The sequence below is a fragment of the Miniopterus natalensis genome, chromosome 16 (genome assembly GCF_054644295.1).
Source record: "Miniopterus natalensis isolate mMinNat1 chromosome 16, mMinNat1.hap1, whole genome shotgun sequence".
Taxonomy (NCBI): Eukaryota; Metazoa; Chordata; class Mammalia; order Chiroptera; family Miniopteridae; genus Miniopterus; species Miniopterus natalensis.
Genome location: NC_142096.1, coordinates 28,969,743 through 28,994,620, shown reverse-complemented (window position 1 = coordinate 28,994,620; position 24,878 = coordinate 28,969,743). Strand labels below are relative to the sequence as shown.

At 39.3% G+C, this 24,878-nt stretch overlaps 1 protein-coding gene across 1 annotated transcript; it reads right to left on the bottom strand.

The window, feature by feature from the left end:
* Positions 1-331: 331 nt before the first annotated feature.
* Positions 332-24,496, bottom strand: PI15 (peptidase inhibitor 15). The gene is made up of 6 exons (XM_016216082.2): positions 24,268-24,496; positions 23,389-23,697; positions 4,182-4,300; positions 3,064-3,196; positions 2,817-2,932; positions 332-818 (listed from the first exon to the last, which is right to left on the bottom strand). Exons 2-6 carry the CDS (start codon positions 23,659-23,661, stop codon positions 683-685), a joined length of 777 nt encoding a protein of 258 aa, XP_016071568.1. The 5' UTR covers positions 23,662-23,697; positions 24,268-24,496; the 3' UTR covers positions 332-682.
* Between the last annotated feature and the right edge of the window lie 382 nt (positions 24,497-24,878).

Genomic DNA, 24,878 nt, shown 5'->3' with positions numbered 1-24,878 from the left:
CATTATCAGAACATAACCAGCGAGATTAAGAGAAGGCAGGATTTGAACTTTATGTAGTAAGTTGGAGCATAACCTTTTGTGAACCCAAATAAGATAAAGTTACTCTAGAATGAAATCTGTGATTGCTTAATTAAATTATTATATCCAGATATCACTGAGGACTACTTTGCAAACTATTACTTTGTGGGTATTATGGAGGTGGGTGCTGGACATGTCCCACTACCTCACATATATTTTGAATAGAATAGTTTTAATTTCCCTCAAGTTAACTACTGAATCATATTATTATCTATGTGTTACATCATCTATTATGTTTGTGTGTGTGTGTGTGTATATATATATATACACACACACACATACCTTACTGATCAAATACACTTTTTCTTCCTTAGGAAAATAACATGATTCTTTTGGAAATTAAGTTTTAGAATTGGATGCATCAACAATGTCAGTACTACATATACAATATTTTAATTTAGGCTTAGAGGTCAGAAAATAGAAATGGATGGTCTAATGACCTCAAAAGTTTAAACAAACATACTAGACAAACACTAATTTATACAATGAATAATAAAAGGAAAACTAGATTATTATAAAAAATATATAATATGTGCAAAACTCAATATATATATAGACCTATGATTCCCAGAAACCATTCTACTTCCTGGAGGAACAGATAAGCTTATTTAAACCAGTACAGGTAGTTTGACGTTACTCCCGGAAAACAAAGGTTGTCAGTACAAGATCCCCCGTAACTCGGAGGACACGCTGAACATGGTACCCCTACTTTATACGGTGCTTCTCCAATCCAGTTGCCCCTAGTGAGAAAAAGGAAAAGAAAGGTAGCATTAATGTTCCTTGCTCATTTAAAAAAAATGTTGATTCTTCTTAAACACGTGAGCACCTGTATTGACATGTGATCTTTCAGAGAAGTTTGTCATTCTCACAAGGTACTGGAAGGTATATCCATTTCTTATTTATACAGTAACTTATTTTATATATCTTACCCTTAAAACATTTCCTCTCTGAGTTAATATTATCTTAATTTTCAGATAAGAAGTGACATGCTATAATGAATGGTGACAGAGTCATCTGACACCAGGCTTAATGCTCATTCTAGTCACCACATCTGTCAAAAATAAATTTAAAAAAAGAAAAAACTCATACTAATAATATTCTAAAGATAATAAAAATATATATAGGGTATCCAAAAGAATGTGTACATGTACTTTGAATAATTATAAGGGCAGTGTTTAGTAAAATACATTGCATTTTCAAAATCAGCTATTAAAGTGTGTACACATTTTGGGGGACACCCTGTATACGTATACATTATAACCGCTGGTGCTTACGACAACTTCCTGCTCATTTCATGATGAAATGTTCCAGCCTGTCTCTACCCCTCCCACTTTTTCCCCTGAAAAACGGTTAGGCTTGAGATAACGTCACACTGCCATTGGAAGAATCACATTCACGTATCAGTCAGGATTTTAAAACTTTCTTCATTGCCTAGGTTTCTAAATAATGGGTTTTATTACAAAAGATATAGCATATAAACACAATATCTTAATCTCTTGGACCCATAAAACAATCAAATCTTTCATCGATAGTTCTAGAAATTCTAGTCATTGGCCAAAAACAGAGAAGCTAAATGAATGAAATAAGAACATCTTTCATCATTGGGGGACTACTTAGCCTGTTTATGTTAGAAAGAAGGGTAAAAGCTTGACAGGAAAAAATAAGGGGGGGAGACTGAAAATATCAAATGCACAGCTTAATGCCTTTCATAATGCAGACACATCCTCAGATCCACATCTCATTGTCCTAATCATTGTGAAGAGGGGTCATCAGGGAAATTTTATTTTTTCTAACTTTGCAAAAGCACTGGCATACTACCATAGAAATGAGTAATGCAGTTGTTTGTGAAACAGTTTCTCATTCCCTCCCCATTCTGGCAATGCTGAGAAAAATCTTTGTTTGGGACTTACTTTGGAAAACACCAAGAGTGTCATAAATCCTTTGCACATTTTGGTATTTATTCCAAATGGGAACAGACTCATGAATAAATTCTGCAATCTTTTATCATCTAAAGAGCTATTGTTATCAAGAAGGCATTTTATCAAATGTTAACACATGCTTATCTATTGTAAAAAATGTTCATAAATATGGCCATATTTTAGAATCTTCAATCCATTCTCACAATACTTTTATGTATGCCATAGGATGAAATGACTGAATCATTTTTAATACTGAAATTTAAATCATGGCAATGCCTCAATGGGAAAAGAAGTCATAGCTTATAAATTTCCCCTTCTGATATTGAATGCCTCCTTAACCATCTATGGAATTAATAAACTATAATTTTAAATGTTGCTCTTAAAACAAAGATGGAAGAAAGGCTTGTTTTGTTTCCTGATGAAAAGGTAAGTTGACATTTCAGCCCTGAGAGATGGGAGTACTGTGGAGCCGATAAATTCCCTAGAACATTGTGTTCTGATGCCCTTTTATGTAGCTAGCTATCAAAAGCCTGGAAGCACAGAGTTTATTTTACAATCACCATGACAAAGGAAAGATGCCGAGGAGAATTTAGTGAATCTCCATACTCAGATTGTTTTGCCACCAATTTTAGCCCAGAATCTCCTTCCTTGTGAAAAGAAACCTTTCAGTTCATCAGTTTTCAGGTACACGAGAATCAAGGATGATTCAGGATCAGAGGCCATTGTGTTTAAGTCCTACTCACATTAAAATACCTATCAGACTGAAGACATTGAATATCACGAAAGGTTCGGGGAAGTAGCGTGCCACCTGGGACTTACTTTGGGGCGTAGTTGCACACCAAGTACACTGCACGTCGCCACACAGCTCCCCACACGTTCATGTTCTGGCAGGTATGAATCGCACATCCTATCCGATTGGAGGTGGCCCAGACCATCTGCGAAAATAGACCAACATACCATTACTGAAGTCAGAGCTGAGAAAACTATTTTTTTTGTTCACCAAAATAGTGAAGACCACTTTTTAAAAGTTTGAATCAAACGTTAACAAGACAGTTGAAATAATCACCTGTGTATAATGTGTACACATGGGGCCAAAACATCTCATGGGACATCTGGGGTTGCAGTCCTGGGGATATGGAAAAGCATAGTCTTTGACTTCATCATACCATGGCTTGACCAACTGGAGAATGGAGCGGTATCTAGGTGTCAAGGAAAACAACGAGAACTTAAGAGCACAGCAGTGGTAATACACAGTGGGCTCATGTGAAATTGTAAGTTAATTGTTCGTTTGGCAGATTGCTTGTGATGAATTGGGAGCATGCCCATCCCTCACAATGACCATCACCACCTCTTAGAATCTTCTATTTCTTCAAGTAGGGCCAACATAAAAATGCCCAGGACTGGAGCAAGTGATCCTGTATGTGTATAAGTATGTGTCTGATTGTTTCAGAAACAGACATGCAGATATTTCAGGAATCACCATCATTCTCTTGTTATATCTATGTCAAAAATTTCTTCCATCAGAATCTTATACAGAATTAAGAACTGATATATGAAAAGTAGTTGCAATACTAGAACTCAGTGTGTTTTTTCCTTAAACTTGTATCACTTTAATTTTAATAATAAAACACCTGGTTTTCCTCCCCTAGATGAAGAGACTGGGTCTTTGGAATGTTGGATGATGACATTCCACAGTGGTGGGGAAATTATCTCACCGCTGGGAACAGCTTTCCCATGGTTGCATTTACTTGCATATATATGTGTGTATGTGTATACACATATGTAAGTATATATAATTTTTATAACAGATATGTGAAATCATGGGAAAGTTGTAGATACACAAGAATGGCTTCTGCCACAGTCAGGGGATTTTGTTGAGGTAGAAGAGATGGGATACATCCGCACATGCTGATCCTTTCAAAGATCCTGGGACATACATGAAGAATACAGGCTAAGGGAGGGTGCTTCAAGGGTGAAAGGGGAAACTGGCCTTACCAGACCCTTTTGACCAATTAATGACTCCTTGAAGATATCTAAAGAGTCAGAGGTCAAGCACCCGTGCCTGGAACATGCACATAGTAAGTCACTAGTTGGTGATATGACTTGAAATTGGTGTCACTCTCCCTTGGAGTCCATGAGTAGTGGGGATGTGTGGGTAAATGGTGTCAGGGAAACTGTTCCTACCTTCCAGTTCGCACAGATAGATTTTGGCCCAAAAATCTCAGTAAGTAAGAAGGTCCGTGCTCCCAAATGCAGGTAGCCGCCCAAGCCTCGGCAGATTTTGCAAGATTTTCATCCCAAACCTGTGAAGGGGAAAGAAGCCTTCAGCTTTGCCAGGTTTTCTGGTAAGGAAAAAAAATAGTAAGAGGAAAGAAAAGGTGCCACTGTTTCCTGAAGTCCTTTCAATCCTGGTTCCTCAGACTGTTTTCACTAAAATAAAACAAAGCAAATTCAAGCCATTGATATTTTTATTTGTTTGTTTGGTTGGTTGGTTAATTCTCACCCAAGGGTATTTTTTCCATTGCTTTTTAGAGAAAGTGGAAGGGAGGAAGGAAGGGGAGATAGAGAGATTGATGGGAAAGACACATGGATTGGTTGCCTCCCACATGCGCCCCGATCAGGGCCAGGGATTGAACCTGCAACCCAGGTATGTGCTGTTGACCAAGAATCAAACCCTCGACCCTCCACTGTGCAGGCTGATGCTCTAACCACGGAGCAACACTGGCCAGGGCCAGGCCATAGATATTTAAAGTTCTATAATGTAATATGATTATACCACAAAAAACTTTCTTGTTTTTCTAGTCCTCCTAGGTCTAAAGTCCAGGTGTTAGTTTTAGTAAAGGGCTGGTTAACAAATACACCATACCTGAGTGTAACCTGGGAACACCTCATACTGACCACTGAAATCTGAGTCCACCAAAGTCAGTTGATTTCCCTAGAGGTCATCTTCACAGCAACAAGGAGCCATTGTAATAGTATATCTTAAAAAGTAATGTAATCAACATATTCTGATCTGTTTATCAAAATTAATAATGTCTAATATTATACCGCAACTTTCAGAGGCCAAACTGTATTACAATGTAATAAATCCCATGGAGCTTTCACATTTAATATCATTTGACTCTTTGGTAGTAATAATAATAATATGAGAATTACATTTTGTTGGTATGAACTGGAAACAAACTATGATAAAAAGTAACTTGACGGCTACATTATGATTCAATTAAATAAATTAAGAAAAATAGTAATTGTTCTTGAAAAAGAAGTTGTATAAGTTGACAAGGGTGTTATTGGTATATAATGACTTCTCCATAACTAAAAATTTTCTGGGATAAAATTTATATGAGCCTTAGATTTAATATACATTTATATTAGTTACCATGTGGACTGACATTCGCATCTCCAAAGCTGTGTAGGGAAATCAGCTCTGAGCATGTGTGGACCTGCCGACAATAAAGCAACACTAAAATGATCATCTATTTTCTAGCAAGTTACAAGGCACAAAACACAGAGTAGAGACTATAATTCTTGTACAGAAATATAGAAAAAATGCTTTCAAAATTTCTCCCTAGTGAAAATATAATTTAGCAAAGCATTTATCTAGTGCAAAAATGATTTTAATTTTTAGTTCAATATCATGACATTCTTTTATAAATTATTTAAGTACTGATATACTATTCTGTCTGAAAAAATTTGTTCAAATTGTGATTAGACAGTGGATAATAGTAGATGTTAGAAGGTAAGCCCTTATATGAAAAAGGAAGTGATGGTTTTATAATTACTCAGACTCATGTGAAGCTCCATACATGAGGCATGTGCAGATGTCCTTCCACTAACCATCGTTGCCCTGCTTTTCATAGCCTTCCCTATCCTACCACCCTTTCGGTGACTTTCTCTCCACCAAGCTGTGTGGAGCTAAGCAAGGCTCCCCTACACGAGCGTTAATAGCCACTAGTTCACTATTGGTTATACGCTTTCAAGCAAACTCATGGGACTGCTTGACCATAACACTGAAAAGGCATGGTTTTCCTCAAGAGTAGTGGGACACATAGACTTATTTAATATAACGCTGTATTTAAGTGAAAGGAAATTAATTTAGCAACTTTAAAATAAAATAGGAAGAAACAAAATAATAGATGAGCCCTTTAGGGGACATTTCCACTAGAGAAGGCCATGGCAGCTGCCCCTCCAAAGAGATTTGCTAGTTACTCAGAAGTTGTTTTAAATTAGAAAAGCAGAGTCATCACACATACATTGACCTATAATTACATTAAAATAAACTTACAAAATGTATATAAAATTAGAATTATTTAGAAAGGACCTGGAGTAATTCTCAGGTGACAGTACCACGTCTCCTTGTCCCCGGTACAAAGAGAAATTGCTCCAGGAGCTGTAGCAAGACACACGTTTACTTATCCAGAATATAATTTGCCCATTTGGTGGTTTAAATTTAATGTAGCAAAATATTACATAATACTGTTTTGATAAATAAATGATCAATGTTAAATAGAGTATCAAAAATGGGTGACATACATTCTATAATATTTTATGAGCTGGTGTCAGTCTATATATTTGTTTTTCCTCTGAATTGATACCGTGTTCTTTTACAATTATGAAAAAGATTTTGTACTACTTTGTTTCATTGTTAATTACTTAGCTCAGTAAAATAATTATTTGACAGAAATTTTATGGGCTATTGTTTCAAAGTTCTCCTTTGTTTTGTTTGTAAACATTGGGCAAAGTATATCAATATACAATATATCAAGTCACAATATAAAATAAATTTATAATGAAAATCATAGAATCTTAGGACTGAAGTGAACCTCTAAAAGCATTTTTTGGCTGATAGTGAATTTATCTATTATTTACCCTTCTGAAGTTTTTGAATAAAATATGGATTTATGACACATGGGTTACAGTTCATGGAAATACAAAACAACACCATTAATTCACAAAGGAATTCCAGATAGAATAGCATCAACCCGTTTTGTCCCCCGGAGGGGTCTTCACTTGAGAAAAAATACATCTAAGTACTATTTACATGTTGAAATATAGTGTGCACTCAGATCAATATCTGCTTAAAACACTTAGAGTCTTGTCCTGAAATATGAGCACAGCATGGCGCAAATAACATTGACCTAAGAACAAAACTTGTGTTCTAACCCTGATTCTGCTGCTAAGATCATCTCTGACTGAAGGCATGTTAGTTATTCTCTCTGTCTCCCACTTAACTCAGCTGTGAAGTAAGGTTGGATGAGATCATCTCTAGGGTACTGTTCATCTGCAGTTTCTCATGATTTAATATTCCCGAGTACCCCAGCGCAGAGCCAGGAAGATCTGTGTTCTATTGGTCTATGACTTGCTCAGTTCCAGCCCTTTCCATACCATGAAGAGAGTAAGACTTCTTTTCAAAATTATTAAAAACATTTAAGGCAGTTAAGAATTTGAGAAGTAATTGAGCACATATAATCTTATCTTTATACTCATTCACATATTTATAAACAAAATATTGTATATGTCAAAAAATTAGACAAAACATTGATGCCTGAACAGTGTCTTACATGAGCATTTTTTTGTTAACCGTGATTGGGGATTTTGATAGGAAGACAATGTGTTATTACTGATACCTACATTTTTTAGGTGTTTCTATGTACAAAAGTCGCAATTAAAATTCTGGAGACAGTAGTTGTGGGGGTGGAGGAATAACCATTGTCTTTCTCTGTGGTGTTTACTTTCAGGGAGCTGCTGGAGGGATTTCTGCCTTTCTCCATGTCCCTGAGGGAAGATACTGGAAGCCTGATGGGCACTGGCTACGTCCCACACAGACAGCAGGTCCCTTTGCCTCCCTGTGAGGGAGATGATCAGCTGTCCCTTTGATGCCCACTACAGGGTAAGTCAGAAGGTCCTGTACCCTCTCTTGCCCCTCTGTCCCAGAGCAGGGCTCACACCTATCCTGTGCAGAGGGGAATATCCAGCTTGAGCAGGGAGTGCTGAAATCTGGGGATTATATCAATCACACCTATTGGCAAAATTGAGATCTGCATTTGCTGTCTCTGTCTTTCTTCATTGTTTACAACAACCGTGAGAAAGTGGGTAAATTATTTATCTTCTTAATCTCCAGTGGTATTTAATGTATTAATTTGATGAGAGGTCTTTAAGGTTTGAAAATAGCAAGGAATGATTACTTTATTCAATAACAATAAGAGATTTCAACAACAAAAAAATTGGGAGCTGTAGGGAGTGGCCCAATATGATCTATTCTTTTGTAATCAGAAGCTCTAAATCGCAATGAATGTTGCCAGTGTAACCACATGAAAGAATTTTAACACCTTATAAAAGTTCAAGGAACGAAGATGTAAATTGCTGTATTTCTGGATGCAATAGAACCAAGAAGGGCACCACGTGCACTAACATTCTGGAATGCCTATAAATATGCAATATATTATTCTCTGTTGTTGGAAAAACTGAACACCTGATACTTAGCTTTTAATCAACCAGATTCAACATTCTGCATTCCCTCTAAATAGATAAGATACTTTCAAAGATAATTTAGTATCTAATCTTGCCTCCTGAAAATGAAGCAAAAATTAAGAATATGCATGGATACTAAAAGACATTTAATGGACCCACTAGAAGTTATATATTATGGTTAAATTAGATAAATCACAAAATAAAGGTAGCTTATGGCAATGAAAGAGCATGCACAGGCTTGTAGTTGTGTCCCACTGACCCAAGTGGTTTTCTTCCATTCTTTGTTGTTAAGGGCCATTTAGTTGCTCAGCTCATAAACTGATTTAGCTTTGGGCTCAAATGTTCACCATGAGCTATTCTGCTTATAAAGTCAGCACCTTGTCTATGGCAACCACATACTTGGACTAAGCCCTGAGAGATACCCAGAATTCAAACTGATGTCATTTAAACATCTAAAAGACTTGTGGCTCCAAGAGATAGGAGGCATATGGCAAGAATGCAGATTCTCATCAAGTTCAGAGGTCTTTAGAGCTTGAGCCAAATAAATACAAAATTATTGAGGGAAAGAAATGTGCAACATGAAGGAGGTTGTTGACGTTCACAAGTAGACAGAAGAACTGGGGAATGATACGCTCTGGCCAGGGATGAGGTTGTTTTCTAGGCGGTTTCTGTAAGCTTGGTATCCACAACAGAGTGGAAGCCAGATTCAGGGAGCACAGTGCCATCTGAATCTCTTCTTAAATCCCCGTCAGGATCTCTGGACAACGAGAAATGCAGTCTAACTGGATGGCAACCTAAAACTACTTGGGAATATATCCCCAACATTGTTTGAAGTGACAGACTCCTTTTTTTTTTTTAAGTGGATAACATCTTTTAATTCCAAATATAAGAAGTAAATGTAGAAGTGTTTGAAAGAATTAGCCCGGCTGGGTGTGGCTTAGCGGTTGAGCGTCAACCTAGGATCCAGGCGATGGGGGTTCGATTCCCGGTCAAGGCACATGCCCGGGTTGCGGGCTCCATCAATGACTCTCTCATCATTGATGTTTCTCTCTCTCTCCCTCTCCTTCCTCTCTTTGAAATCAAAAAAGATATATTTAAAACACAAAACAAAACAAAAAAGTATTTGAAAGAATTAAATTGAAGATATTAAAAAGGTATGTCTGGATAAGGAAACCGTGCATATCTGATATTATTAAGATTTTTTATGGTTAAGAGAATGTGGTCTATTAAAGCAACAGGTTAGCTTTGTAATTTCAATATAAAGATATCAATAAATAATGATTTATTTTTGTAATTTTAAGTTGAAAATTAGAAAATGTCAAATTGTTTAAACAGTATTGCAAAATTTAAAACTTAGAGTCATGGTACTTCTTATACTTGTAAGACATTAAGTATATGGAAATTATTATTTTCAATAAATCAATTCAAAGACTTTAAAAATCAAATATATTAAAACTATAAATGCTATTTCAAGAAATTAAATTTATTAAATTTATTAGTAACAAACATTAAAGAAATGTGATTGTCAAAACTTGCTAAATTTATGAATAGAACCAAAGATTAGGAAATGGAAGCTAAATTAAGGAAGAACCAGGAATATTACTTTTAAAAGCAAAAAATACCTCTTGAAAACTGCATTATGCAGTTGGAATCCATCTTCAAAGACATGAAATATTAAATAAAAACACTGCACTTTGAGTCTTTGGAGATGTATCTCTAAACTGGTTATGATAGTAATGGTATTGCAGACAGTATGGCATGTGCTACAGACACTGTTTTCCTGGACATTCATGTGGTCATTCCTTGTATATTAAGATAAAAGCAAAGTCAATTTAGACCAACACGTTTTGGAGTTCTTTACAAATACTTAACTAGGACTGTTTGATCTCTTCCTGGGTTTGTCAGATTGGGAAAGGAGTATTGACTTACAGAAGTGAGAAAGAACCATTAAAAAGAAATTAAATGATGACAAAATTATTTCCCCTTGAGGGCAGCCAAAAGCTTTTTAAAACATTTTAAAAACATCTTTAAATCATGGGCATGATTGCAGTTCTGATTTTAAGTTGGTGGGTTTCTTCCCGTTAGGTGGAAATGCATGTGAGATGCCAATAAAGAAAACTCAGAGCCCAGTAAACAAAACTCAGGGTTAACCAGACAGGAGCAGAAAGGCGTGCTGGGAAGGAAGGCGGGACAGGGATGGGGTTGGGCGGGGTGAGGCAGGGCAGAGGAAGAGAAAAGGAAATTTCTGGTGTTCATTAGATCAATTAAATGATTTTAAACTGATTCTACTTTATAAGAGAAGTAGAGAACTAAAGGAACTTGATTAAAATAATTCCCTTAAGCCACAAAAATAACTATAAAATACGGAACCAAATTCTGTCATAAAATATCAAAACGGGGTCCAAAGCATTTTTTAAATGTTTAAAAGCAGATAATGAAGACTTCCCTCAGGTGACATGAGTGCCACCTTGTATGAAGGTGAGAAAGGTAAATTTCTCTAAGGACATGATGTGAAGTGCACTTTTTTTTAAGGGATCTTTGCCAACAGCACACATTTCTTAAAAACATCCCCAAAAAATCCTTTCTCGACCCATTTCCATCTTCCAACTATTGCACCATTCTTCTCCTTCCTATAACAATAAAATTCCTTGAGAGTTGTCTTAATTGAGAATTGCAAGTTTTTCTTCTTTTTTGATCCCCCCTAGAGTTCCCCACCCCACCTCCAGTCTACCCAACAGCTCTCATCTGTGGCCATTCCTGGTTGCCAACTTCCTTGGTCTATCGGCAGCTTCTGGCACACCTGGTCACCTGCTCCTCCTGGAAGCACCCCATTCCTTGGCCTCAGGACCCCATACTTGCTTGTTGACCTCTGGTTGCTGCTTCTCCGTGTTTGCTGGTTCCCCCTCATCCCTTCGACAGGCCCTATCCACCTCTCTCTCTCTCCCCCTCTCTCTTTCTCTCCTATTTCATTTGTAGTCACTGCCTACATAATCCCCACCAATCTCATGGATTGACATACCATTTATATGCTGGTGGTATTATTACTCCAAATTATATCTCTAAACCTCTGGTTGAATTCCAAACTACATTATCTACCTAGCTGCTTTAAACCTCTACCTAACGTATCCAAAGTTGAGCTCCACATATTCACGACCCTGCCCCACTCCCCACCCATATAACTTGCAAGTCCTGCAGTCTTCCTCCTATCAGTGAATGGCATGGCTGTTTTTCTTCTAGTTCAGGGGTCACCAACCTGTCCCCTTGGCTGTTTATATAGATCTAGGGCAGCTCCATGCCAGGAAGGCAGAGTTAAGTAGTTGCAACATAAACCACAAGGCCTGCTCAGTGGAACATATTTACTCTCTGACCTTTTATGTGAGAAGTTTACAGGCTGCTGTTGCATTACGCAGGCTAAGAATCTAGTGGTCATCTTTGTGCTTCCTTTATCTGCTCCACCAGCAAATCCTGTCGATCTTACCTTCAAACTACTGTATACCCAGAAGATAAGCACTTATCATCACCACTATTGCCACACCTGGTCAAAGCCACCATCATCTGTTATCTGGAGCACAGAAAGAGACTGCTAACTGAGGGAGTGCTTCATGTGTACAATGAAGGCATGGATAGAAGCAAAAAGAATTCAGAATTTGAGAGAAGAGTATTTAAATAAGATTGGTGATTAGGAAAAAATGGAAAACGTTCAGTGCTTTAAATCTATGCGTGGCTAACTGTGAAACCGTGCTTCAGCCAAGTGCTTTGAAAATGCCAAAATTCCATAAATATAATCAAACTAAATGATTGCACTGGGGGGATGGTCTAGTAATGAAGATGACTACAGTAGTATTTGGTATAAGATGACAAAGCAGCTTGACCTCTGGACACTTATAGGGAGAGAGAGACAGAGAGACTCAGAAATGAGAGAACTTGCCCCACCCAAAGAGGCTTCTCCTCTCTAAGCGACTGCTGACAAGTAGGAAGTGGGCCCAGTGTCTCCAGACCTTACCATTTTCAGGATAATCTAGAAATCCGGATATACGCATGGAATGTATCAACCTTTATACATGGGCAGTGAACTTTTAAAAATGTAAAATTCTGTACAGTTCAATACTGTGCAGAGCGAATTAAACATACCTACTAATTAGAGTGGTTGGTGGGCCTGCAGTTTATGAACTTTGATGTAGGGTGTCATTGCCGCCATTCCACCTGCACAGGTGTGTCTTCTTCCCACTTAATATCCATGGACATAGCAGGGAATAGTCCCCCTGGACGACGTTTGTCTCAAACCTCCTTACAATAAACTTACCACATGCGGATGGCTGCTTTGTTCTCAACAATAGAAAGTGCAAGAAATGCAAGTTTCCATACTAACCAATAGGGTCCTAGGTAGCTCATTCATCTCGGCAGCCAGTAAATGAATATTTATTGGGAGGCACTGGGTACTGTGAATTCCACTGTCAGCAGGACTAGCACGGACCCTGCCTTACAATTTAGGGAAGAGACAGGGAACAAAAAACACTACCAAAAAATAAGTAAATATTTGAAAATTATAATAAGTTACATAAATTCATTATTATTATATAGGAGGCTTACAATTATAATACAAATAAATAATACAATTTTAATAAATAATAATACAAGAATAAACTGTTCCATGTACTCACAACTCTAAACCTACTTTTGCCCACCCCAGGATAATGTATGCAATGCATTACATAAGTAGCTCTGAAAGAATCATGTGCTACTGAAAGTTTGTTTCTTTTGAAGTGTCCTTAGTCAATCAAGTACATTCCCATGTAAGCATTGTCCCATGTTGCTGACATCTGTAGCTCACTCTTAATGCCCACGTGGTGTTTTCTGGAGACAGGTGCTGAGTGAATATTCAGTGAAATTCTGTGATAATATAGAAATTATCACTGGTGTGATTCTTCTTTTGGTTTAGCCTAGTCATTTCAGTATATAGTCTCTTGATAAATAAGTGGATATTTGAGCAACAAAATACCTTTCTCAGCTCAGTTTTGTTGGGAAATTATACCAGGATCTCCAGGGGAAGCTTTTGAGAAGACATGCCTAGCCTACCTCTGGACCAGAGTTGGGGACCTGGAATGTGTACTACAAAGTGGCTCTGTGCTCTTCTGGTTAACACGTTGTCTAAAGCTCTACTTGGTGTGTGTCATTCTGATCACAGAGAACTTTGGGCCTTCTCTCTCCTCAACCACTCCTACTCTCCCCTCTCCCCACCCACTCACACACCACGTGAGGAGCTTTGGAAGAAGGGGGTTGATGTCTGTTAATTTTCATTTTATAAGCACTACATTAGTATCCTTCCTTTCAGCTCTGATCTGTTATTGATTCAGGTTTGATAAAAATAAAAATAACATTTCTTCAAGGAAGTATCTCACTGTCACACATTCTGAGGACCAAACTCTGTGAGGATGTTTGCTGTGTATACATGAAAGATGGAATTGTGGGTGAGAGGGGTTGAAAACAGTCCGGTGTGCTGCTGTGCAGATGTCACTCACTCATTCTGAGAATGATAGTTCCAGTAAAGGGAACATGTAGTCTGCGCTGCATGAATACAAATGCAGACGTAACAGACGGTATTCATAGTGCCCATTTAGACGTCATGGAACACTAAATGGCTTTGTAAACTGAGGTGTCAAAAGCAACTTGTGGAAGAACTGTATCACTTCCTGAAAGTCTAAAAAACTTGAAAAAAGAGATTTAAAAATTTTTAAAGTAAGGCAATCTCTTCTCATTATAACCTCAAATTGTATTTAAAACACACATTTGACCTACACATGACTTACTTCATGAGACTGATATGAATCAGCAGGAGACTTTAGCCACCAAATCTGCCACCCTCCCTTTAGGATGTATCCACAGAAGCAGAACAAATGGAGACAAATGTGTTATCACATTTGCTCTGCGCTGGTCATGTCACATCAATTCCAAGCGCCTCACTGTCAGAATAACACACACGTGCTGGAACCCAGGGAAGACAACCAGGTTGTCTTTGACCAGAGCCACACTGCTTCCCAGGAGTATGGGGTGAGGGAGTACCTCGATTCTCCAATTCCTTAATGACACAACTCCTACCTTTTCCAGGATTTTCAGAGAGCAAATCTCTTTGTGCAGTCTTCCCTGATAGACAGCTCTCTGGATGCTAGAAGTGGCGTGTACACAAAAAGGCTGGAGGCTAAGAAAGAACTGGGCGACTAGGGTCAGGGGTCTAAGACGTCGGTGCTCACACCCTTCAAAGACCTGAAGGACTACTATAGTGCAGACTTTCCCCATATGGTGTCCAAGAAAGAGTGCAGGGAGCAAGGTTCAATTCCACATGAAGAAATACTTTCTAGTATTCAGTGATGTCCTCAGATGCAATGCATGTAGGGAAATTTCCTAGAGCAGGAGAGGAACACATGAAGGGGAGCACGTATTGTAGTCTTTCCAAGCATGGACTTTGTGGTCAGACAGAACTGCATTCTTACCATTTTGATTTACTGCTTTCTGATCTTGGCCAACTTACTTATGGTCTCCAAGCTTCAGGTCTCCTATCTCTCAATGAGGAGAACCATCGCCATCTCTCAAGATTGTGGTGAAGGTCTGGTGAGTCAGTGACTGAGAGCGCTGAGCCCAGCTCCAGCAGCACAAGGGCATGTGCAGTGGTAGATACTTAGTGCTAGGGACTCAGGCCCTGGGTGGTAGTGGTGTCGCTGAACGCGAAAGCCGCCTAAAATGGGAAGTAGTGAGGTGCCCTTTGATCACATTATCTGGCAGCTGGAAGTTTAAGAGACATCAAGCTTTAATCTCAACTAAGCATGCAATCAGATAAGGGGAGGCCAGGCAAACCCTAAGGCGACGGAATAATCAAAAGCAGAATTGTGTATAGATAACAAGGAGCCTGCTTCCAGGGGAAAATAACATCAGACAGCGGAAGATAAAACTTACCGAACACTTTAGAAGTTTTAAAACTTTTTAATTCCCCAACTTAAATCCCTCTTTCACCTATGTTGTATCTTTAAATTTTAAGACCATTTGGTGATGGGTTCTAGCAATAGTCCTCCTCTCTGGGGAAATATAATACCCATCAGTACTGGAATGACAAGCCAGGGAGATGTTTTCACGTGTGGTTAATTTTTCCCCCCAAACCCAGTGTCACAATAACCAAAAACTGATTTCTTGATTGTTAAGCTCTCCTGTGATACACATGCAAACCCCTACCTTGCCATTGCCCACTTGTCAGAAGAAATCAAATGCCTTTCCACCTACCTACAGGCTGCCGAAAACTTGATCTCCCTGGAATGCAGAGACACGATTGGTAGACTGTTCATATTTAATGAAATTATGAAATTATGAAATAAGAATTTGATGCATTTTTTAGGAGAAAAAAAATGTGTCCTTAAATAACATTTCTGGACTGTTTCCGTTTGGAGTATGTGGTGTGAAATTTTAAAAGTCATGAAAAGTTTAGTCTGAAAACACAGCCTTTTAGGCATTCTTTCATATTTGTGTCAAAAAAATGCTTAATACCTGATTTTAGACAGTAGGGGTAGCACCGACTGGAAACATTGAAACCCCATCCCTCCAAACCTCACTCTAGGATATATTTTGTGCCAAACATTTTCTTTCTTGACCAGTTTAAGCTATTTAGTCTTTCTTCTCGTTGCCCCTCCCCACCATTCCTAAGAAATTCTCATAGACAATTAAACATCTCAATAGCCACTGACTGACTATTGAATGGTTTTCAGATATTCTAAACTCAGGACACCAGACCAGCCAGACCAGTCAACTTCTATTTTTCTGAAATTTTTTGATTAGTTTCCAGAAAGACTTGATTCTTAATGTGTCAGAAAGACTCGATGGGCCTGGTACTATGTAGGCCCCTGAAACAGATTTGAATTTGTGTTCATTTAAGCCTCAGCACTTATTCTCAAAAAAGAAAAAAAAAATTACATGCAGCTTTCTTGCAAAAATTCTTGAGTTGATTCCCCAACATAAAAACACCCATCCATGCTGTCTCCATGATACTCCCCTACCCCTTACGGAAAGGGGTGCGTTTTGATTAGCAAAGATATGCCCGTCCTGAGTTCTTTGTAGCACAACAGCGATTTTCAACCTGTTTCATCTCATGCCACGCATAAACCAATTACTAAAATTCTGCAGCATACCAGAGAATATATTATATTTTTTCCGATCTGACAAAAAAATAGGTATAATTGTGATTCATTCACACTGGACAGCTTATTGCTGTGTTGGCTGTTGTCATTGTTTTATTTGACAATCTAAGGGAAAAGAGGTCAGGGCCTCTGACTAAATAGTCAGGGGCTGCATGTTTTAAAAATTCTTGCGGCACACCGCTGTGCCACGGCACACCCTTTGAAAATCCTCATAGTAGCAGAATGTCCCCTCCCACACGCTAGCTACTTTTTTCAACCTGTCGGTGGGTGTGTACCTGGGTGGCACACCTGCAGCCACCTATAGACTCCCTGACACCCCTCTTTACTTTGCGCTCTTCAACTCAGGAAAGCCCAGTTGTCCTAGCCACAGATGGAGGCAGCCTTGATGGCTTCATCATGTAAATCACCCACTCCTATTGATTTGATCCCTAAATTTACTTTGTCATGTCCCTATGGCCTTAAACTTTATTGAGGCTTCAACTGTCGCTCACCCAGACCGACAAAGGAAATAACCACCTCTGAACTGTGCTCCGGGCCTATACTCTCTCCCTGCCCCACGCTGGAGCCAGATGATTTTTCTGAAATGCAAATTAATGATATAACTTCCCTGCTTAAAATCGTCAATTAATTATCTAACTTTGATCCTCGGGGGAAAACGCAAACAGGCTTCCGCGTGCCTTCCGCAAGCTCATCAAACGTCACTTCTTCCTTAACACACCCGCCGAGCGGCACTGACGTTCACCCCTGCCCTCGGCACCGCGCCGCCTCGGGGCTCGCTCTCAGGCCCGCAGCACATTCCCTCTTTCCTTAACCCCCTCCTGTGTAACTTTCACTTATTTTTCATACTTAATATTCAAAATCGGTCTCTTCTAGAGGCCTTCCCAGCCTCTCCTCCCAAATCCAGGTACACCCCGCATGATCTGAAGCAGCCACTAGCACTCAGCTCCTTGCTTTGCCCGCTCACTCGTCTGCTCAGGGTCCTGCTGAGGAAAGGCGTCTCTTGGCTCCCCATTCAGTGCCCTCAGCAGAGTGCCAGGCACCCGACAGACATCGCGGACGAGTGACTGAGTGCTGAATGACCGTTGCCCCCGGGAGCACCGCAGCCACGAGCTCTTTGCGCTCTGCCCAGAAGTGCTCCATTCAGTTGCCCCAGGGATGTTTCCTGAGTGTTGTCTGAGGCACGGGAATGATACTGCCTTCTACCAATACTCAGCAGGAATCCAATAAAATTCTTTCCCTGCACTGTTGGATTTGGTCAAGTATAATTTGCCACTAAAAAAAATAAAATTATAAAGCAGTGTTGAATATTGGGAAATAGGGTCACCATATATGTGGCCTCTGTGTGAGTCAGCTTTTCTGTCTTTCACCCCATGGTGACCTCCTGAATCGCATCCTGGCCATGTGCTTACACTTGCACTTCTTGGAGCCTGTATTCAAGTGGTCTCAAGCCAAGTGTTCTTAACCTTCCTTCAGCTGGCTCCATACATGGAGAGCTGAACATTCGTATACAACACCAAGTGATACTAAGCAACATGCACCTTGAGAGAAAATTCCTGCAGAACGTGCCCAGTGTCCATTCGAAGCCAAGACACTTGAAAGGTTCCCCATGCAGAGCAGGAATTCGGAGTTCTGAGAGCTGGATAGATGCCTCCTGTCAGCGATCTCTCAGCTCCCTGCTGCTGGCAGCCGCTCTCAGGAGGCCTTCTAGTGGCCACAAAAGCATTCACTGAAAAGATTTAGGTTAGACACATCAAATTTCTCATGTTCATAACAAGAAAATTGAGTTATCCTTCCCGAGTGAGAGGAAATGTGCCATCTGGGACAATATTTTGTTTTATTTTTTATTCTTTCAAAATATTAAGAACATCACAAGTGTTTAGTCAACTATTAAATGAAGAAAAAACCCACACACAATTTACATTACCTACATTCTCCTCTACATGAGGCCCAAATAAATGAAATCAGAATTTTTTCATTATTTCCAAGTTATAAATTATTGTAGGCAAATAGTTTATTGGCTATTTCCGAGGGTGGAGTAATCTATTCTCCATTCGTTCACTCAGCCATGCTTTCTGTTATGTTACTACCTGCTGTGATTCGGTAACTAGTATTTTTCTCTTTTCCAGAAAAGCATAGGAAACCGTGTTCCTTTAGCTCTGCCAATAGCATCTGCAGGCACCAAACAAATGAAATAGGCCATACTGTCAATATAGCTATTTTGGCTTCTTGAAAACACATTACACCTTTTATTTTCAGTTTTAAGTTGTTCAGTTCATATCTACCCTTATCTTATGCAGCCCCTCACCTGCCTTTCCACCTTCTATACTAGACGTGAAGGCTGCTGTTTCACGCACGACACTCCAGTTAGTTGCTCCTACCTGTCCCTGTGTGCAGATGTTGTAGGTGCCGGGCTCCTCCCCGTCTGTGCCTAAAGAAATGGCATCACTGACTCAGTGGTTGCCACCTCTCCTGCTACTGCCGATCGAACTCCATCAATTGTCAGGATCATCTTCCTCAAATGCACCTCTGACTCTGTTCCAAAACTCCACAGTCTCTGGAACACTTTTGTATTAAGTGATCCTCAAACTTCTCTCAAACTCCCCCAAAATCTGGTTGATGGACTATGCTTTTTCTCTCCTGGCAGTTTTGTTCAAGCCTTGCTTTACATACCCTAGCAACCAAGCCCGCCCCTTCCTGACCGTGGACTCAATGCCACTCCTACACGGAGCCTTTGTGATTTTGCCAACTAGAGATTATCACTTCTTTCTTTAACTTCTCCATGGTATTTATCTGGACCTCTTTTATTACATCATCTTATGCAGCAGTGTATTATACTGAATTATGTAGCGAGGTGTTTTTTTTTCTTTGTTTTCTTTTCTACTGTTTTTGTTTACATTTTAAAGACAAAGATTTCTGTTATCTTTGGCTCCCATATTTTCAAGGAGGGACTTCAAATTTTCTAAATTTAATTTATTCAATTGACTTGGACTCAAAGAATAGCCTACAAATTTTACTCCATGTGTGAGTCTTGCAATTTCATTCTTTGGGGGATAATTCTTACTCTAAGAAACTAGCGTGGTTTGTGGTTTAGAGTCATGGTTTAAGCTGCCCTTAGGAAGAATGAAAAGCAGCTGGTGTCCAAGGAGCTCTGGAAATCTCTCAATAAACTAAGTGGAGAACAGAAGCCAAGAGGAAAGAAGTTTGACTTGCATATCTTAAGCTCTATCTATAGTATTACTTTTTTTGAATGTATGCAAAACTTTTATTTTGGGTGCATGGGGTAAAATATTATTATAAATGATGATAAAATTTATATTAAAACATAAATAATACAGTTGTCTCTTGGTATCTGTATGGGATTGGTTCCAAGACCCTTGCAGATACCAAAATCCATGGATGCTCAAGTTCTTTACGTTAAATGGTCTAGTATTTGCATATAACCTACACAACCTCCCATAAATATATATATTTTTTTATTTTTAAAAATATATCTTTATTGATTTCAGAGAAAGGTAAGAAGAGGGAGAGAGAGAGAGAGAAACATCAATGATGAGAGAATCATTGATCGGCTGCCTCCTGCACGCCCCCGACTGGGGATCGAGCCCGAAACCCGGGCATGTGCCCTGACCGGGAATCGAACCGTGATCTCCTGGATCCTAGGTCGATGCTCAACTGCTGAGCCACACCGGCCAGGCTGGGCACACCTTCCCTTATATTTTAAATCATCTCTGGACTGCATATTATACCTCATACAATGTAAGTTCTATGTAGATAGTTATACTGTATTGTTTAAGGGATAATTACAGGAAAAAAAGTCTATACATTGTAGGTCTGACTACATAGTACATGTCAACAACATAACAGATTTTTTCAAATATATTTGATGTGCTGTTGGTTGAATCCACAGTTGGAGAACCCATAGATATGGAAGGCTGACTATCATAGCAAAATTAATGCTACTTAAAAATAGAGATACAAAGATGACTAAATATAGACTCAGCACCCTGAAAGCTTCAAATGAGGAAGTTTTCAAGAAATGTACAAATAACTGTAAATCCAATTTGATTTTGATGAGAGCAATATGATAGACATATAGGCTATGGTGCTTGTTTTTAATGTATATTTTATTGATTTATAGAGAGAGAGGAAGAGAGAGAGAGAAACATAGATTCAAGAGCAGAACAGTGATCCACTCCAATTGGCCGCCTCCTGCACACCCCCTACTGGGGATCAAGCCAGCAACCTGGGCATGTGCCCTGACTGGGAATCAAACCAACAACCTCTTGGTGCACAGGATGACACTCAACCAGCTGAGCCACATTGGCCAGGGCTATATGCAGTGTTTCCAGGATAATTTGAGACAGTCATATGTTACTTTATAAGACTTAACTGTCCTAACTACTATTTCTCATTAACTCTACTGAGTTAAGGAGGGTTTATAGAACATCTACCACCTAACCAGCACTGTACCTGGTTCTTAAAAAATAAATTGTATGTAATAGCTCCTGTATTTGAAAAACAAATAAGAAGGGAATGACAAATAGAATATGAATGCTATAGGATTTCTGCTGACAATTTAAAGAAGGAAACAAAGATATCCTGGCATCTCCAGGGTTTCCTCCAGTGGAAGATTTGCTAGATCTAAGTGAATACATGCTCCCAGTCCAAGCATGGGCTTTGACCTAAATGCTAATCCCAGTGATCCTGTTCCATATGGATAATGATCCTTACCACCTTGGCCTATGCATGAACTTCTCTGGGTCTCAGTGATTTCAAGTGTAAAATGAAGATCACAATCTTAACCTCACTGGGAAAATGTGAGCTATCAAATGAGGTCATCTGTGGAAACAATTAACCAAGTCCTTGGCACATAGAGGCAATTAAATAAATAACATGTGGAATGAATTAATTCTTGATCAGTGGGGAAAGATATAACTAGAGAAATGTGGCTTTCTTCAACCTATTTCTACTGTGTTGTACCCCACCTATGCCTTTATTCATGATGGTCCCTCTTCCCTCCACATCATTAAAACAGTGAATTGCATTATATACCAATGGGTTCTTATGTAAATTATCATTCCCATTTTACAGATCAGGAAATTGAGTCTCAGCCGCTTAAGGAACTTTCACAAGACAGTAAAGTAAGCAGCAGAGTTAGGATTTCAACCCAGACGAGCTTGTCTCCAAAGCCAGTTCAGTTGTCTTGAGTCTCACCTTAGTCTGCATGGCGACGTGGCCCCTCCCTAAACCCGCAGTCAGGACGTGACTCGTTTTTGAGCTCACACAGAATCGTATGCATATTACTCCATAACTTAGGGTAATTTTGAAAACATATTTGTTTCTCTTCTTTCCATGTGCATAACTGTTACTACATTTAGATCTTGAGTAGGTTTTTGCTGGTCACCTTTCACAAGAAGTTCAAGGAAACCCATAAAAGCTAATGTGTATTAAACATCTATTTTGCAATAGGCTCTGGTCTAACTGCTCCACCGCTCAGCTCCTCCATTCCTCATAACAACGCTGGGAGGCAGGTACTCCCTTTATCCTCATGTTAGAGGTGATGAAAGTAAATGAGGTAGTGAATTCACTGAGCTTATATCCAGGACTGGGGTTCGAACCCACACGCTTAGATTCCAGAGCTCATATCCTTAATCACGAAGCTATATTTCCCCTTATACATTAAGACTGATTAGATCTTCTCTTCTGCTTTCCTTACAAATCCAAGGAACATGCATTTTTATAGAGTCTAAATTGCATTCCTATGGACTACGACTCTCCTACATTCCGCAGCCTTTGTTTTCCCTGTGACACCGATAGCTGCAATTAGTCAAACTTAAAAAGCTTACTTGAATAAAAGAGATGAATTTATAATCTGATAGAAATCCCCAAATTGTAGGTCAGTGCTTATGAAAAGCTGTTAGTGGTGCCGCCACCCCCCACCCCATCTTAGAAATACCATCTTGGTGGTCTTCATTGCCTTAAATAGGCTCCAAGCTGTGCTCTTGGAAGGTACTGGAATTTAAACCATAACCTTGCATAAATTCAAAACCAAAAATAAACTTTAAAAAGACATCTATACTATGAATACCATCTTTTTAAAAAAAAACTTTCTAAGTAAAACGATTTAAACACAGAGAGCCTATTTTAAGAGACCAAAGAATGTGTCCCTAGCAAGCTGGAACAGCACGCAAGTAAGGGCACACTGGCCTCCCTGCTATCTGAGCGGCACAGCACTAAATCACTGGGAGGGAAAGTCAGCATGTTCCCTGAGAATGCGAGTAGACGAGCCTCAGAAAGAGCTGTGTCCAAGAAAGGCAAAAGACACCTCCCCAGAGAATAAATCATGCACACGCAACGTACAATTTGAAAAAATGATTTTCAAGAACTGTGTTAACTGATAAATATGACTATTAGCTAAACAAAGACCCCCCAAATTTTCCATGTGAATTTTTTCTTAAATAATGGACCTTCTGAATATGACCAGTCAACATACCTCGCTTTTTTACCTATGGTTCTTATATAAGACCCGATTCACCGATGGTGATGGAACTCACAAAAGATAAGTAGGCCCCCTGCCCTTTAATTCTACAAGGGAACAGTGCTTCAGATTACCAGGCACACAGACCTTTTTCTGTGTAAACAACGCCCCGTATCTCATAACATATAAACACTCTTTAGGTTCCTCTAAAGTACAATTTACATGAAGCATTCTCACTCAGAACTTTCAGAAGAAGTCCTCTTACCATATATTCCATGTTTGCTGCCGGTGGGAACACTTTGCCCCGAACTTGGTTGTGATAGTCAAGAATGGCGATCATGTCATTTTGCGAAATGTAGCGCTTCCGCCGGGCTTTGGGGATGTCCGCAGAATCGAGCTGAGCTTTCAGAGCGGCTTCAATATCAGTGAAATTATTGGTTGGCGAGGATGAGTCAGTGGAATTGAGTAAGACAACAGCACTGGCTTCGCAGAGAAGGGAGAGCAGGAGCGCGCTGCTGACGGCAGAGGTTGCTGTCATTTTGAGGGTGGAGGACAGGCCACCGAGTTCTCTCTGCTTTAAATCAGAAAGGTAGAATTAGGGTCTGTGAAACGGGGAGGGGGGGGGCAATGGGCCAGAGAGTATGGATTTACAAGTTATTGTTTCGGAGCATTGCTTGATTTGATTTTCTCCCAAAAAATCCAAACACATGTTGAACTTAAAGCCTAGGAGACAACCTGTATATAGCACTCTCTTTGCGTTTTGCTTGGTGTTATGAGGCAGATTCCTAAGAGGCATTTCCTACAGCTAGAGAAAAGTTAACAGCATGACCACTAACCTAAAATGAATGTGAACCATTTGTCCCAAATGCCTAAACCACAGGGTGCATTGCTGCATATGTATTTTCAGAGGGAAATTTTTAGGAATTAAAATTCGTCTTGAGAGTGAAAAGGAAAAATTGCATCACAGGTAACAACAGAGAATGTGCTGATAATGTCTCCCAGACACATATGGACACCAAGTGAGAGAAACACACAAAAGAACCATAACCATCCAATCTCATTTCTAAAAGGAAAAAAAAAAAAAAATGTGAGCTACTTTAAAATCAATGCATGCAAAATAAACTTGTTGAGCTAAATAGCTTACCTCTGCACAATGCCAAAATGAATATTTTGTTCTTCCAAAAATTTAAAGTTCTTTGCTAGGTTGTAGTATGAACTCTTGTAAGAGGAGTGTGTCTTATTACAAACTCTGAGAGAGCAAAAGTCTGCAAGGTTTGAATGCTGCTGGCTACAGGAGCAGCTAACAGCTTTTATATGTCACAGTCGGCAACGTCCAGAAAGGGCAGTCTTTCTTAGGGTCTCTCCTAGCCAAAATCAAAGGGGAGGGGTTTGGGATAGAAAAAACAGTGATTGGGTGGCAACCTTTTTTATGTGGGTGGTGAGGAAATTGAGTCACACCCACAGCTTACAAAGTACAAACCATAAAAGACAAACCCCTTTTTCTCTGGGCTTCCACCTTTACTGTGAGTGGTTAATTTCCCCCATTTAATAGTTTCTAGTTCCTGGTTCCCATATAAAAAGAAGAAAGAAAGAAAAGAAAAAAAAAGAATGTGAGTTCTTAAAAACACAGATGACTGAGTAACAAGGAGTGCATTTTTTTAAGACAGTAAGTAACAGGGGAGCTGAAGAGAGCAAGCTGATATTAAATCAGATCAGCTCACATAGTTAATCTGGGTGGCCACAAATATGATTTAA

Bases quoted from the DNA above. Each gene is read 5' to 3' on its own strand.
- PI15 (XM_016216082.2), bottom strand. From the start codon at position 23,661: ATGACAGCAACCTCTGCCGTCAGCAGCGCGCTCCTGCTCTCCCTTCTC. The intron at 4,301-23,388 runs GTAAGAGGACTT...TCCCCTTCACAG, and splicing joins CAGCAAACATGGAATATATG to GTTTGGGATGAAAATCTTGC. The intron at 3,197-4,181 runs GTAGGAACAGTT...CTTGACACCTAG, and splicing joins CTATCTGTGCGAACTGGAAG to ATACCGCTCCATTCTCCAGT.